Source organism: Leptonychotes weddellii, chromosome 5, assembly GCF_054177405.1.
Source record: "Leptonychotes weddellii isolate Sample4059 chromosome 5, ASM5417740v2, whole genome shotgun sequence".
NCBI classification, from domain to species: domain Eukaryota; kingdom Metazoa; phylum Chordata; class Mammalia; order Carnivora; family Phocidae; genus Leptonychotes; species Leptonychotes weddellii.
Genome location: NC_138373.1, coordinates 3,981,969 through 3,998,123, shown reverse-complemented (window position 1 = coordinate 3,998,123; position 16,155 = coordinate 3,981,969). Strand labels below are relative to the sequence as shown.

At 47.0% G+C, this 16,155-nt stretch overlaps 2 protein-coding genes across 2 annotated transcripts in view; one reads left to right on the top strand and one right to left on the bottom strand.

Moving 5' to 3' along the window:
• The window catches only part of ACTB (actin beta), a 333,619-nt gene that overhangs the window by 70,834 nt on the left and 246,630 nt on the right, over positions 1-16,155 (top strand). The window lies entirely within an intron of this gene.
• The window catches only part of LOC102747478 (uncharacterized), a 16,706-nt gene continuing 2,471 nt past the window's right edge, over positions 1,921-16,155 (bottom strand). Inside the window, exons 3-8 of the mRNA XM_006734366.3 lie at positions 15,792-15,965; positions 14,704-14,746; positions 7,505-7,631; positions 7,126-7,221; positions 2,957-5,334; positions 1,921-2,753 (exon numbers count right to left, since the gene is read on the bottom strand). Of these exons, the coding sequence (XP_006734429.3) occupies positions 4,259-5,334; positions 7,126-7,221; positions 7,505-7,631; positions 14,704-14,746; positions 15,792-15,904 (1,455 nt within the window). The 5' untranslated portion in view covers positions 15,905-15,965 and the 3' untranslated portion in view covers positions 1,921-2,753; positions 2,957-4,258. The remainder of the gene's footprint in view (positions 2,754-2,956; positions 5,335-7,125; positions 7,222-7,504; positions 7,632-14,703; positions 14,747-15,791; positions 15,966-16,155) is intronic.

Genomic DNA, 16,155 nt, shown 5'->3' with positions numbered 1-16,155 from the left:
ACAGGGTCTCCGTCCTTCCAGCCACCCGCCCGCCTGCCCACGCCACCTGCTTTCCCACCTACTGTGTCTCCCTCAGGCCGGTGCTAGGAGGTGAACGGGATGTCCCAATGTGCACAGAAGTTCTGGCTGGAGGCCCTAGATGCGCCACCCCTCCCCGAATCCACCAGGCAGACAGTCTTGTATTCTGAAGGGGCACCCGGTGCTCAGCCGTCTGTGGTTGTGCGTGGGGCTGATTTTGTTCCAGCTGGGCTCTGGAGCTGGGGTTAGGCTCCGGAGGGGCGCTCCACGAGCAATCCTGCGACGCAGGCTGCACCCCATTAGAGTGGGAGCCACAACCGAGGAGCCATCTGCATTTGACCAGCTCACAGGCCTCCCTGGGGCGAAGGCAGGGGTGGCTGTGGTTGATTTGGGGTCTGAGCTGTCACCGGTTCATCTCAGGCGGGGGCAGGCGCACCTGCATCTGCAGCAGTAGCCCTGGGTCCCTGGGTCCCCGTGAACGGTTAGGCACAGTGGGCCCCTGGCCGCATCTCTGGGGGCGGGCAGCAGGTCAGAGCCGGCCGGCCCTCCTAACCACCCCCGTTGCACAAAGGCTTTGAGAACATGGCGAGTCTTGAGACACATGCAGTTTCGAGTTTTGGGTTCTTTTTTCATTTATTTATTGAGATATAAGTGACACGTAACATGACATGGATTTCAGGTGTACAACACAACTCTATAGATGCGCATACTGTAAAATGATCACAGGAAGTATAGTTAACATCATCTCACATTTGCCACATTTCCCCCCTTGTGATGAGAACTTCAAAGATGGACTCTTAGCAGCTTTCAAACACGCGATAGTCTCCAGTGTCAGATTCTCTACCATCCCCCATCTGACCCTACAGACTCTTACGGGAAAGATCTGCAGTGGATGTCCCCCCGTGGCCACTTCCCTCTCCGGGGTGTCCCAGTTGGCCTCCCCAGGATAGGAGTGACTTGCAGCAACGTGACAGTGACAGGCGGACCCCCAGGCCCCCGGTGCTGACGTGTCGGCACTCTGCAGGCTGACCAGCCCAGGGCCACGTCTGTGGGCTTTGACTTTAGCAATGAGGTTGCTAACTTGCTCAGGCCTCGTAGGTGGCACTTGGACCACTGACATCAGGCCACTAGATCCTGTGCGACCATGTGCCAAGGGTGGGACCCGCAATATCCCACGGGGTCAAGGGACAAGGTGTACAGCAACGGAGGGAGCGCGGGCCCCGCCGCATCTGCCTTTGCAGGGAGCTGTGCCTCCCCTGAGCGCGAGGGCCCCTATGGCGCCAGGCGGGACTGGGAGTCCCAGGGCCACCTGTGAGCACAGCTCACAGGGAAGGAGAGTCTCTCTGGCCTGTAAGGGCACATGGGGCCCGGCAGGGTCACCACTCCTGTCCCGGCCGTTACCCCATGCAGCAGGTCCTCAGAGCCTCGGCCGGGCGGGTGCTCGGAGTGGGGAAGCTCGCTCGAAGTCCAACACTTGCTAGGGGAACTCACCCTCCGCGGGGCGTTAACAGGTGGAAGACAGACCCGCAGGATCTCAAAGCAGCCCCCGTGGCCATCCTCCCAGGTCCAGGAAGACTCTGGTTGCTTCTTTCCCAGCTCACACTTCGGGATGGAAAGGAGCAGCACTCTGCATGATCAGTAGCCACAGAGCAAAGCCAGCGCCCACCGAGGCCAGCAAGCGTGGGGCCCCCAGATGGCACGGCTCACCTGTTCCTGTGGCCAGTTGTTATGATGTTAAACTAACACTTGTTAAGGTGGTCAGCGGGTTCGACAGCAGGCCACAGGAGAAATGGAAACAGAGACGTTTATTATTCACAGGGCCCCGGGGGGGAGGAGTACACAGCAGGCCTGGAGGGGCCACACGGGATGTCAAGGCAGAAAGCAGACAGAGAGAGACTGGACCTGGGGCACGTGACTTTATTAGGGTCTGTAGGCTAGGACTATGCTGGTCAATGCAAACCAGAAAAAAGCAGGGTTTAGGTAAACGCCATGGGGGTCTTGGCTAAGGAGCGTCAGGCGCTGGCGAGCAGGGGAGTCTGCAACTTGCAAGATGTGGGAGAAGCCACGTGGGGACCCCACATCCGCTGGCGGCTTCACGGCTGCAATCGGGGGGCCAGTGTCAGGGTCGGGTCCCCACAGACCGCTCGGCCAGACAACGCGGGGGCGGAGCAGCTTAGCCAGCTCTCGACAGGTGTGTATCTAAGATGCGAATTTACCATTTATCCATCTGGGCATACGCTGTGCTGCCTGAATCTGTGAGCTCACGTCTTGTCAAATCCGAGCAGGGTTTTCTTTGAATATTTACTTGTCTTCCTCTAGTCTGCCTTTTAGGAACTCCTGCTTGCTCTTCTCGTTTTAATCTAGATGCTTCTCTGTAGACGGACTCCTAGGAATCTGCTTTGCTCTACTCTGTTCATTTTCTCTGCAGCTGAGTATCACCTACCGCTGGGCTTTACGCTCAGCATTTTGATGTTCACGTTGCAATGCCTGTATTTCTCTGTGTTCCCCTTTCCAAAGAGACCAGTTATCTGGCTTTGTGCCTTGCTTTCATGTGGTTTTAAGTTTTTGCTTTTAATCATTTGTAGTTATTTTTATAGAATTTTGTGTGTTTCCACGACCCTAAAATCCTGGATGTTATTTTGCTCAAGTGTCTGTTGACTCTCTCGCTGTTGATTGGTCCTTCATGTTGTGTAGTTTGGGATTATGAAGTCATGTTGGGTTTGTATGTCAGAAGCCTGACAGGGCGCCTGGGTGGCTCAGTTGGTTGGGCGACTGCCTTCGGCTCAGGTCATGATCCCAGGGTCCTGGGATCGAGTCCCACATCGGGCTCCCGGCTCAGCGGGGAGCCTGCTTCTCCCTCTGACCCTCTCCCCTCTCATGCTGTTTCTCTCTCACTCGCTCTCTAAAAAATAAATAAAATCTAAAAAAAAAAAGAAGCCTGACAAATGTGGGTTGAGGGTGTCTCCCTCCAAAATGTATTTTGTTTGCTTCTGTCATTTGTTTCAAAGACAGGGAAAATTTCTATACTGACTGGTTAGTTTTAAAACTGGGACAGGAATAGGGGAAATTCCAAATTCTGACTCACACGGGATGCTGGCTAGGGCTCGTGAATCATTGGGGGTAAATCTTTCCCCATCAGAGCCCAAAGGAGAGACAGACAAGCTTTCTGCATGAGATTTTTTGCTAGTCCACCCCCTTTCCCTGTACGTACAGACCTCTGAAATTTCTGAATTTGTAAGTTACTTCAGTACCCACTCTCTGCCTTGTGTGCCCCAAGGCCTCGCCTCGTGTCCTCCTTTGGTCTCAAACACCCAAGCTTCGGGGTAAACCTAGTCAAACCCACAGGGCAGCTACAGCTTTGGCCCTCCAACTGCATCTCTGGCTCTCCGTTCCGCTTACCTCGCTGGCACCTGGAGACTCCACTGGTTTTCTTGCCAGCTGAACTATGCATTTAAAAGAATGTTATCTATTACTGGTCACCATTTCTGGTCGTTTACAGTGGAACGGCTTTCACCTCAGGTGGTCCGCCATTTTGCCATAAAAGGGAGTTCTAACCTTACACAATATGAAACCTAATTATGAGCCAGTTGGTGGAGAGATCCTCAGGAGATGTCATGAAATCGCTGGTTTTCAGATCCAGCAAGTAAACAAAAAATGGAATGGGATGTTGGTATGATGTCTGGAGTCCTGGTTTAATAATAAGCTCTTATTGTTCTGGGTATAGTGTACATCAGAGACAAAAAGGCATAATTTCACGTGAGACATCCTGATAGAGGTCGTTCTGTATATTCCAGTGTGCATGCCTAACAAGCTCACACTTATGTTCAATTACCAACATGGCTTAAAAATAAATCAGATCCTTTCTAGGCAGCATCCTCAGGAACATAACCCCTATATGCTCCCTGGGATTGCTCTGATGTTTATTAGACCTGTTGTCTTAAAGATTTAATTTATTCACAGACTTCAAAGCTCCATAGCCACAGTTAATGCAGACAGATAGACTTTATAATGAGGCATAGCCTATAAAAATATATCACTCTAGAGCATCATTAGCCTGCTGTCATGGTTTTAAGAGACAGGCTCTTCCTAATTCTCCAGACTGGTCGAATTTCACCTCGGAATGCATCCCTTGCACACCATGGCACTGGACTTCCTGCTGAAGGGTTGTCCACACTCACAACATCCAGAGGTGTGACATTCGCGGATGTGCCGTGACTCGGGCTGAAGCCCAGCTCTCCTTTTACCCATACAGCTTCTCCCGGGTGTGGATTCTGTGGTGGCGGATGAGGTTGGCCTTCTGGGAGAAGGTCTTCCCACACTCGGAGCACTCGTAGGGCTTCTTGCCCATGTGAGTTCGCTTGTGTATGATGAGGCAGGAGTTCTGCGAGAAGGCTTTCCCACACTCGCTGCACTTGTACGGCTTCTCGCCCGTGTGAGTCCTCTGGTGCAGGATGAGGTGCGACTTCTGGAAGAAGGCTTTCCCACACTCACCGCAGCCGTAGGGCTTCTCCCCAGTGTGGATGCGGTGGTGGATGATGAGGCACGACTTGCGCGAGAAAGACTTCCCACACTCTTTGCAGCCGTAGGGCTTCTCCCCTGTGTGAGACCGGTGGTGCTCGATGAGGCGGGACTTGTGGGAGAACATCTTCTCGCACTCAGAGCACTTGTAGGGCTTCCCTCCGGCAAGAGCTGCAGCGGGCACCGACAGGCTCGTCTTCTGGGATGGCATCATCCTGCTGCGGCCGTCTCCCCCGGGTTTCTCTCTGGGGTGGCCTCCCCGGCTAACCCTGCAGCCGAGCCCCTGTGCCCCGTGCGCGGAGGCCTGCTTGCCCCCGTGCACCCCCAGGTGTGTGCTGAGTTCCGATTCGCAGGAGAAGCCTTTCCCACACTGCAGGCACCTGTGGGCTCTCTCGGCGCCGCCAGCTCCCCGGTGGGCACTCAGGGCCTGGTCCTGGTGGAGGGCTTTCCTGCAGCGGTCACACTCACGCAGCCGCTTTCCGGAAGGGGGGGTTTCAAGCTTGGAGTAGAGAAACAAGTTCCCCTGTCCGTCACACTCAAATCTCCTTCTCGCAAGGTAGGCATTGGGGCTAACATCCACGTTGCACGGCAGACTCATTCCACACGAGTCACATGTATGTACTTGCTGTTTTGAAGGAGCAAGGTTTGTGTCCTGACAGACTGTCTTTTCAATTGTTTTACACTCGTGGCGCCCTTTCTTGGTTGGTCCTTGCTTGTCTAGGAATGCAACGTGCCTCAGAAGTTTGTCTTGGTATTCCTGTTGTGTACCTACTGGGCGGTCAACTTGCAAAATTTCTTCTAGGGAAAAAAAAAATGACACAAACTTATTAATCTTTCCAGGATCATGTCACAGAACTAAATGATTTCAGAAACACTCAGGAGGAAGATTAACTTTGTGGTTTCAGACCTCATTGCTGAGAATCAATCATCACAATCATAAGCCTACTACAAATACGTCCTAGTCCCTTAGCTTTTTTTTTTTTTTTTAAAGATTCACTTATTTATTTTAGAGAGCAAGTAAGCATGAGTGGGAGAGCCAGAGGGAGAGAGAATCCCAAGCAGACTCCGCACTGAGCACAGAGCCCAACACAGGGCTCGATCTCACAACCCAAGCTGAAATCAAGAGTTGGATGCCCAACCGCCTGAGCCACCCAGGCGCCCCATCCCTTGGCATTTGAAAGGAAAAAATGGGATACTGGAAAGAGGGATAAAACATGGACAATAAATATAAGTAGCTTTGCTATTAACGAGTATGACACAGTCAAATGGGAAGAAGGTGAAGACACACAAGTAAAAGGGAGTGAGAGAAAAACTGGAAAGATAGTGGGCATGTTGCTGTCCACATCACTGTGGTAAACACGCTGAGATTCTTAAATGTCAGATTCGGCATCCCGTGCTTGGATCCTCATTTGCTTTTAGCTTCTTTTACATTTTAAACGACAAACTATACCTGTGTTTCACCTCTCACACCCACAACCAAAGCAACCAAGGAGCCCCTCGGTTTAGAAATGTTGAAGTTCCTTGAGTCCCATAGCTGAATTCCTAAGGGACAAAATCAAGCCTACTGATCTTCTGCCCTGCCTACACCAGGGTGTTCCGGGTTGGGACCCAGCTAGGGGGTGTTTTTAAAGCTCTCCAAGTGATTCTGGTGTGCACCCCTGATTAGTAACAATGTCCCTGAAACAAATGCTTAATAAATGACCCTGGAAGGATAAAAGGTCCTGGAAGGAAGAGGGAGTTAGTCAGTGTCCACGATGTGTGTCCCACAGAATAAGGACAAATAAGATAAACGCTCTTCTCCCCATGGGATTATACTGGGGTGGGAAGAAAGGAGTTTCATTTTTGACCTATTAAGCCAAATGGGGCCATATTACATGTTTTGAAAGAAGAGGCATTTAAAGTCACATAAAAGGGAGAAATTAAGTTTTTGAGGCATTTCACAGTAAAAGAAAAGACAACAAAAATAAAAATGAGGGGCACAAAATAAGTTATTTTAAAATAGGGGCAGGGGCACCTGGGTGGCTCAGTCATTAATCATCTGCCTTCGGCTCAGGTCATGATCCCAGCGTCCTGGGATCGAGCCCCGCATCGGGCTCCCTGCTCAGTGGGAAGCCTGCTTCTCCCTCTCCCACTCCCTCTGCTTGTGTTCCCTCTCTCTGTCAAATAAATAAAATCTTTAAAAAATAAATAAAATAAAATAGGGGCAATCTACAAATCCCTGAAAACATGGGAAAGTCTGTTTCATAACCATGGGAGAAATCAGACTGAAGATTCTAGAGAAAAACTGAACAAGCAAGGTCTCAGATGGGGACAGTCGAGTCAAATAAAAGAATAAATAAAAATAGGTCTTTCTCTAAAACCCAGGGAAAGGAGAGTGATCATGTAGTGATGTGTGATGTGTGTAGGTAGCAAGAGTCATTTGGGGCAACTCAAGGTCTCAGGCCAAACGTCCACAGCTGGTTGCAAAGATCCAAGGCCTGAAACAAAAACCCACCTGAAATTCTGCTCTGTGACCAACTGGATGTCCACTGCCTCCCCCGCCGCCCTGCCGCCCGGGGTCCCCCCGGCTGCAAGCTGCTCCTCTCTCACCTGGAAAGCTCCATCTGAGGATTTCTTCCTCCTCCATCCATGGTTCTTGCCCTTGCTCCAACCTGGAGATCACAGCTGGCTTGGTAACTTGACACCCTGTTGATGAGAAATATCCCTGGTTATGAGGATTTATGCTGAGCCACTTGGGCCATCTAAGGAAGCAGAAGGTTCGGGTGGCTCAACGAACATTTACATCTCGGCTGAAGAATGGGTATCTCACTTGGGAGATAAATTCACAAATAATTTGGGTGAGATGAGAGCCAGACTTGTTGACAACTGAAACCCAAGGCCAAACATGCTTAGTCCTTGAGAGGTTTTGCATAACTGAGAAAAGAAAGGAGCTCAGACAGAATCGGGAAACACGGGAAGCTCTCCTCACCCACTGAGACCAGGTGGCTGTAGTTCTCCAGCATCACGTCCCGGTACAGCGTCCTCTGTGTGGGGTCCAGCTGCTGCCATTCCTTCCGGGTGAAGCCCACGGCCACGTCTCTGAATGACAGTGACCCCTGGAACAACATGTTCCTGATTAATCTGGAATGCTCGGCACAGAGTACCATGGCAAAGGTGTAGAGGCGGTGGATCTTACCACCTTCGATGTCAGGTTTCCCCATGTTAAGTGATTTAGGAAGCTTAGCATGCCCCTAACTCTGTACTACATTTTATGGAAGAGAAGAAAAAGATCATTAGAATAGATCTCACTTCTGGATCTCTATTTATTCATCCATTCATTCATTCAGTGCGTGAACATCTATAGAAGATTTGGTAGGTTAATGGCATTCCACCTGGTGCTTGGGGTTGAAAGCTGAACGCAACATTATTCCTGCTCTAAAGGCATTTGGAGTCTGGTGGAGCGAGATAAACATAAGACTTCCATATGGTATGATTACACCAGAGGCTATGACGGAAGTATATTAAGGACAGAACAGACACAAAGACAGCAGTCAAATTCAATGTCCTGATGTCAAGTTAAGCTTCACTGGAGGCTGCCTTTGAGCAGAATCGTGAAAGATCAACAGCATGTCCTGATGTCCGAAGGATATTTTCTATCAAGAGGCATGGCATGAGCAAAGGCAAGGAGTCACAAAAAAAATCTGGTAAGAATTGCAAATACTTGGGAATGACAATGTAGAATATAATGTGTGTGTATGTGTGTGAGAGAGTGAGAGAGAATAGAGAGAGCGTGCAGATCACAAGACAAAGGGTTTTTCTCCTATAAGGCAATGGGGACTCCCATCACAGTATTTAAGGAGGGGAGCTACAAGAGATGATGAGATGTAGAAAAAGGTAGGGAATCACTGGGAGAGAGTAAGTAAATAAAATTGGGACACAATTATAATCAATGACATGAGATATGGTCAAAATTAAGGTAGCAACAAGAGGAAAACAGAGAAAGGATTCCACAAATGCAGAACAGGGCTTGGCTCTCTTTCCCCTCCTCCTTCATCTTCTCTCTCTCTGTATGAATTAAGGACCAAAACAAATTAATTTATATTGAATGTAGTAATACTGTAACAGTGTGTAAATCATTTTTAACACAAGTATGGAAGTTAAAAGGCAAAAACGTAAAAATAACTATAATCAGATTAATGGAAACAATATAAAAGTAAAATCTGACCTAAATAACAAAGTATGAATGTGTGAGGAAGTAAAGTGTAGAGTTGCCATATGTGATTGAAGTTATCAGGCTAAAAGAGACGGCTAAAACTATAAAATATTTAGTGCAAGCCTCATGGTAACCACACCAAAAAAATCTATAATAGATACACAAAAACAAAGAGGAAAGAATCAAAACATATCACTACAAGAAATCCTCAAACCACAATAAAGACAAGAGAGGAAGAGAGGAACAAAGAAACTACAGAACAGAAAACGATGAACAAAGTGGCAACAGTAAGCCTTTACCTACTGGCAATTACTTTATTTTTTTATTTTTTTAAGATTTTATTTATTTGCGAGAGAGAAAATGAGAGACAGAGAGCACGAGAGGGAGGAGGGTCAGAGGGAGAAGCAGATTCCCCGCTGAGCAGGGAGCCCGACGCGGGACTCGATCCCAGGACTCCAGGATCATGACCTGAGCCGAAGGCAGTCGCTTAACCAACTGAGCCACCCAGGCGCCCTGGCAATTACTTTAAATGTAAATAAACTCAACTCCGAAATTAAAACACAGAGTGGCTGAAAGGGTAAAAAAAACAAGACCCAATTATATGCTATCCACAAGAGACTCACTTTAGACTTCAGGACACATATTGGGTAAAAGTGAAGGGGTGAAGAAAGACACTCCATGCCATGCAAAGGTAATCGAAAGAGAGCTGGTCTGGCTATACTTGCATCAGACAAAATAGCCTTTAGGTCAAGTACTGTCACAAGAGACAAAGAAAGTCCTTTTATAGTTAAGAAAGGGTCCATTCAACAGGAAGATATAACATTTTAAAATACATATGCACCCAACATCAAAGGCCATAAACATATAAAGCAAACATTGACAAATCACAAGGGAGAAACAGAAAATATTACAATACTAATAAGAGACTTAAATAGCCCACTCTCAATAATGGATAGATTGTCTAGACAGAACATCAACAAGAAAACAGCAGAAATGAGCAACATGACAGACCAAATGGTCTTAAAAGATATTTACGGAACCTTCTACCCAACAGCAGCAGAATACTCACTCTTGTCAAGAGCACACAGAATGTTCTCCAGGATGGATCATAAGCTAGGTCACAAGACAAGTCTTAACAAACTTAAGAAGACTAAAGTCATTCCAAGTATCTTTTCTAATCACAATGAAATGAAACTAGAAATCAATAATAGAAAGGGGAAAACTCAAAAATATTGGAAATTAATATATTCTTAGACATCATTGGGTCACAGTAGAAATCAAAAAGCAAATTATAAAATATTATCTTAAGACAGATGAAAACACAAGAGACCAAAACTTAAGGGATACAGCAAAAGCAGTACTAAGAGGGAATTTTGTAGAAATGAACACCTACGTTAAAAAAGAAAAAAGACCTCAAATAAACAATCTAACTTTGCACCTCTAGAAAAAGAACAAACTAAGCCCCAAATTGGCAGAAGGAAATAATAAAGATTAGAGCAGAAATAAATGAAATAGAGAATAGAAAAATAATAGAAAAAAATAAAAAGAGTTGATTTTTTGAAATGATAAAATTGACAAACCCTTAGCTAGACTAAGAAAAAAAAAAGAAGACTGGAATAAATAAAATCAGATGTGAAAGAGGGGACATTACAGTTGATGCCACAGAAATAAAAAAGAACTATGATATACAGTTCAATGCCAACTAATTGGACAACCTAGAAAAAATAAACACAATTCTAAAAAAAAAAAAAATACAACCACCAATACTGAATCAAGAAGATACAGAAAGCCTGAGCACACCAGTAACACATAAAAAGAATGAAGAAGTAACTAAAAACTCTTAACAGAAAAGCCCAGGATCTTCATGAGTGAATTCTACCAAAAATTTAAACAATAATACCAATCCTTCTTAAATTCTTCCCAAAAAACAGAAAAAGAGGGAACACTTCCAAATTCACTCAACGAGGCCAGCATCACTCTGATACCAAAACTAAAGACATCACACAAAAGAAGACTATAGGCCAATAACCCTGATAAACATAGATGCAAAACCCCTCAACAATATATTAGCACATCAAATTCAACAGCACAGTAAAAGGGTCAGACCCCATGACCAAGTAGGATTTATCCCTGGGATGCAAGGATGGTTCAACACATGAAAATCCATGTGAGACACCACATTGACAGAATAAAGGATAAAGATCACAAAATCAGCTTAATAGCTGCATAAAAAGCATTTTGCAAACCTCAACACCCTTTCACGATTAAAAGCTCTTAGCAAAAACAGAACTTATCTCAACACGATAAAGGCCATTTATGAAAAGCCCAGAGCTAACATCATACTCTGTGGTGGAAGCTTTCCCTCTAAGACCTAGAACAAGGCAACGGTGCCTGTTCTTGCCTCTCCTATTCAACACAGTACCAGAAGTCCAGCCAGAGCAATCCGGCAAGAGAGAGAAATAAAAGGCATCCAAATCAGGAAGGAAGAAGTAAATGTATCTGTGCTCGAAGATGATGTGATCTTATTGAATGTGGGTCTCAAAGAGGTTTCTGTATTCTCATGGTCCTTGCAGCAGCATTCACGGTAACTTAGAGATGGAAACCACCTAAGTGTCCATCAGTGGATGAACAGATGATGTGGTGTATACATACTATGGAATACTGGCCACGAGAGAGAAGGAAATCCCTTCATTTTGGACAACACGGATGAACCTGGAGGACATTATGCTGAATGAAATAAATCAGACACAGGAGGACAGGTACTGCATGGCCTCACTTTTATGAGGACTCTAAAATGGCCAAACTCCTAGAACTAGAGAGTAGCGTGGTGGGTACCGGGGGCTGGGAGGGGCAGGGAAATGGGAAGGTGTTGGTTAGGGGTTCAATGTTTGCTATGGAAGATGGGGAAGTTCTGAAGATCTGCTGTACAGCATAGTGTCTATAGTTAACCACCCTGCATTGTATACTTAGAAATTTGCTAAGAGGGCATATCTTATGTTAAATGCTCCTGCCACAAAAAGAAAAAAATACATTTAAAAAGGGGGCTGGAGGAAACTTTCGCAGGTGATGGATTCAAGTCCGTGGTGATGGTTTCATGGATGTACACTTATCTCTAAACTCATCCAGCTGTGCCCCGTTTGCATGTCAATAATACCTCAATACCTTCGGCTCAGGTCATGATCCCAGGGTCCTGGGATCGGGTCCCACATCGGGCTCCCTGCTCGGCGGGAAGCCTGCTTCTCCCCCTCCCACTCCCCCTGCTTGTGTTCCTGCTCTCGCTATCTCTCTCTCTCTGTCAAATAAATAAATAAAATCTTTAAAAAAAAAAAATAATAATACCTCAATAGAGTGGTTTAAAAAACAGAATTTTCTAGTCACCTTTTAAGTAAAAAAGGAAATGAATTAATTTTAATAAGAACTTTTAGTCTAATATATCCAGAGTATTATCATTTCAATATAGAATTATTTTAAAATTACTGATATACTTTTCATTCTTTTTCACACCATATATTTGAAACCTGTTGGGTGCTTTCCACTTTACAGTACATCTCAATTCAGACACTGCATTTCCAATTTCACTTTCATGAAATGTCCTATAAAAACAATTAACTTGTCTTTGATGGGGAAGTATTTTACTCTGATTCCGTTTTAAACTTTAAGTGGAGGGGCGCCTGGGTGGCACAGTCAACACAGTGGAGCGTCCAACTCTTAGGTTTCAGCTCAGGTCTCATCTCAGGGTCATGGGTTCAAGTCCCATGTCGGGCTCCATGCTCCACACTCAGCGTGGCGTCTGCTTGGGTTTCTCTCTCCCTCTCTCTCGGATAAATAGATAAATCTTTAAAAAATAATAATAAAATGTAAGTGGAAATGAAAAATTCAGGTCCCCTGCACCACTAGCCACTCTTTAGGTGCTCAGTATCCACCTGGGGCTGCCGGCTGCCATATTCGACAGCAGAGCACTGCTGGGTTCCTCTGTTGGGGCTATGTGTAGGGCAGATAAAAGTACAGTGCAGTTCAATCACTCAGGGTGACTGAACAGGCACTTCTAGGCCTGCCTGTCTGTCCACATTCACATCCCAACTCCATCGCCTGATAGACGTGAGATTCCAGGCAACTTGCTTAGTATCTCCAGCCTCTGTCTGTCCATCTGTAAAGCAGGAGGAGGGGCTAAGAATACCTGTCTCACAGGTTCATTCGTGAAATAACCTATGGAAAACGCAGAGACCAGCACATAAGCGCTCAACAGGTGGAGCTTTGTAACTTTTATTGCCAGCGTTTCTGTTGCGGGTGGCCCTGAGGAGCAGGTCACAGTGAGGCTTAGTTTCCTGCAAAACAACAGCTTCCCCAAAAGGCACAGATGAAACCTCCAGCCCGAGTACGGGTCCGACAGCCTAGAGATGCAGGCAGCTCTCTCCTCTGGGAAGGCCATGGAGCTGCCACCTCGTTTCCAACCCTCTCATACTGGTCCTATGCCCAGATGGTCCCGGCTTTTTTAGGCACAGACACTCTCATTAAGATAGGTCTCCAAGCCAGAAACCAAGATCCTGAGAACATTTTTCTTCCTGGAGTGAACAGCTGTAACATCCATCCATGAGGCCTTGGCTTCCTCCTCGGCAAGCAGGCTCCCTCCAGCACCCCAAGCCCAGACCCTGCCTCTCCGCCCTAGACATGCACTAAGCTGGGCTAATCTGAATCTCTCCCAAAGACCGTGCAAATGGGCTCTACGAGAGGGGACTTGGTCCCTATCTCTGGCAGGACTCGTAAGTGTGGGGTTGTGGGCCACGCCTACTTCTGGCCCCATGGATGACGTCAGTATGAGAGAAGGAAGTTACCGACGCAGAGGCAAGGGACTGGAAAGACTCCGGGCTGTTTCTGAGTCCCAGCTGCATACCTGCTCTTCCCATGGTCCGGGTACTGCCTAGATTTGGGGCTCACCCTCAACTAGTTCTAGCTGGGTTTCTGGCTCTTGAAATGTGGATTCTGGCCGGCACACTTCCCGTTCATGAGTTCCTGGGCCCGGGGTAAAGAGAGGGGCCCGTCACAACTAGTTTGAGAATGAAGACAGGCTGGGAGCAGACGACGTCACTGAAATCTGAAGATCACAGTGGCCCCGTAAGAAAGGGGGCCAAGGGCAGATGCCAAAGACTGAAACTGAGCTGTTCGCTCTCCATCTGTGTCAAAACACTACTATGAAAAAGAATTGGCAGAACATGCTACTCGTTCCTTCCTCTGCACAACGCAGTGTTTCCTCTAGGTCAGTCTGACATCACAAGGCTGTTTACACAGAACCGCGGACTTTGATTCCTTAAGCAACCGCGATCACAGATTTCCGCACTGATGTAAGACGCACTGTCTATATGGAAAGAAAAGTCACAGGAGATTTGCCGGTGCGTCTGCCACGGCATTGTCATTACTGAGGACCCCGCATGCGAACCTCACATGCCAAGTCCCGTCACGTAAACTCCTCAATACCAAAAACAGCTTTATTTCCTCTGAGAAGTGGACATGCTAGTCCCAAGCAGACAACACCAGTCATACATTGGATGGAACCTGTCTTTTGAAAGGGCCGGCAATGTCAGACCCAAGTTTACAGAGCAGCTCCTAACTCCACCCGCCCGGCCCTTCGCATGGCCTCCTCCTTCTACTCACTTCCCGTCTTCAGTGATCCTGGGTCCTGTGTGCATTGTTTTTACTGGATGCATTCTTAGAAGCATCCCCGAAACCCCCTGGTAAAGCAGAGTGCAGTACAAAGAAATGCCACGGGGCGCCTGGGGGGCGCAGTCGGTTCAGTGTCTGACTCTTGATTTCGGCTCAGGTCGTGATCTCAGGGTCGTGAGATCGAGCCCCACGTGGGGCTCCCCACTCAGCAGGGAGTCTCTTTCTCCCTCTCCCTCTCCCCCTCCCCCTCCTCCTGCTCGTGCTCTCTATCAAATAAATATATCTAAAAAAATAAATAAAAGAAATGCCGTACTCACCTGGCACATGGTCCTTCTCTGATGGGCCGGGAAAAGCAGACACCTGTGGAAGCAGAGACGGGGTGGGGAGAGGAGAGGACGTGAGAGACCAAGCTCGCCCCCAGCCTCTGAATCATCTGCCACCACCCCCGCCTCCAGGCACAGGGGGAGGACAGGCTTCCCCCAAGGACCCCGCCATCACACAACGACCTCGCCTTGGCGTGTGATGGGGACCCAACCGTGTGAGGGTTCAATCTGGATTTTTCTTTTCTACTTAATCCACATATGTATCTGTGTCTCACTCATCAGTGTGCAATTTACTAAACCCTCCCCTCATTCCCCAGAAATTTAATAGAAATTTATTCTGAAGAAACAGTCATGAGTTTAGGCAAAGAGTTAGCCGCCAAGATATTTATTACATTTTGTTAAAACTCTGAAATAAAACAGAAAATAACTAAATATCCAATGAAGGAGGATGAGTTAAATAAACACACGACCTCCAAAGGGAAACGAACCGTTAGGTAGCTAATGAAAATAAAATCATGGAAAACTATTTTAGTGATAACATACTCATCACTGAAAAAAGGTGGCTGAAAACTATTTGATCCCACACACACAGATGCACGCACACACACTCACGCAGAACAATCTCTGAAGTGATGTAAGACAAAAAGCTAGTAGCAGTTAGCTCTGGGCAGTTGGGTCACGACCATTTTCTAAAATACTCTTTGTCCTTAGATGAATTTCCTAACTTTTTCTATGACAAACAGGCACTTCGTATATAAATGTTATTTTTTAAACATCTGTTGTCTACTGAGCTTCTAACCCAAAGCTTGTCACCAGTCCTGCCCCTGGCAGACGTTGAGGACGACTCCCAGGAAAATATAAAAATGGGTTCCTTAAGTCAGAGTCCGTTAAATGGAGTTCGGCCACGGCAGGCGGGGGGCGACGAGGCAGGGCCCTGCGGCCCATCGGGGGCCGGCCGGGTTCTCTGTGCTCCTCCTCCCGGGGCTGTGGTCTGTCCACAGTCACTGTTAGTAACAGCCACCCTGGCTGATCTGTGCTGACCTCTGCCCGGGAAGCAGGCCCGGTCTGGCTCTGCCACTTACCAAATATGGGACAAGATCTGATGGCTTCTCCTGAGCCCTCCTCCTCCTTTCCTCATTTTGCCAGGAACAGGAACACGAAGGTTCAGGAGCAAATTTACTGTGGCTGGAAGCATCAACTGGACCCCACACCTATCTCTCTCCTGAACACACACGAGGTTGGTCTTAGGTATGTTCCTACTCAGGATAGAGACACACGGGAGTTGGGTCCAAGAAGTCTGCAGAGACACTAAAACTCTAGAATTACAGTAACTCCATAAAGAATTCTGAGGGTGTTTTTGTTTTTAATTGGAGACTACCTAAGTGCTTAAAAATAAGAGATTAGTTAATCAATTTTGATACAATTAAAGCATGCCATGCTATGAAT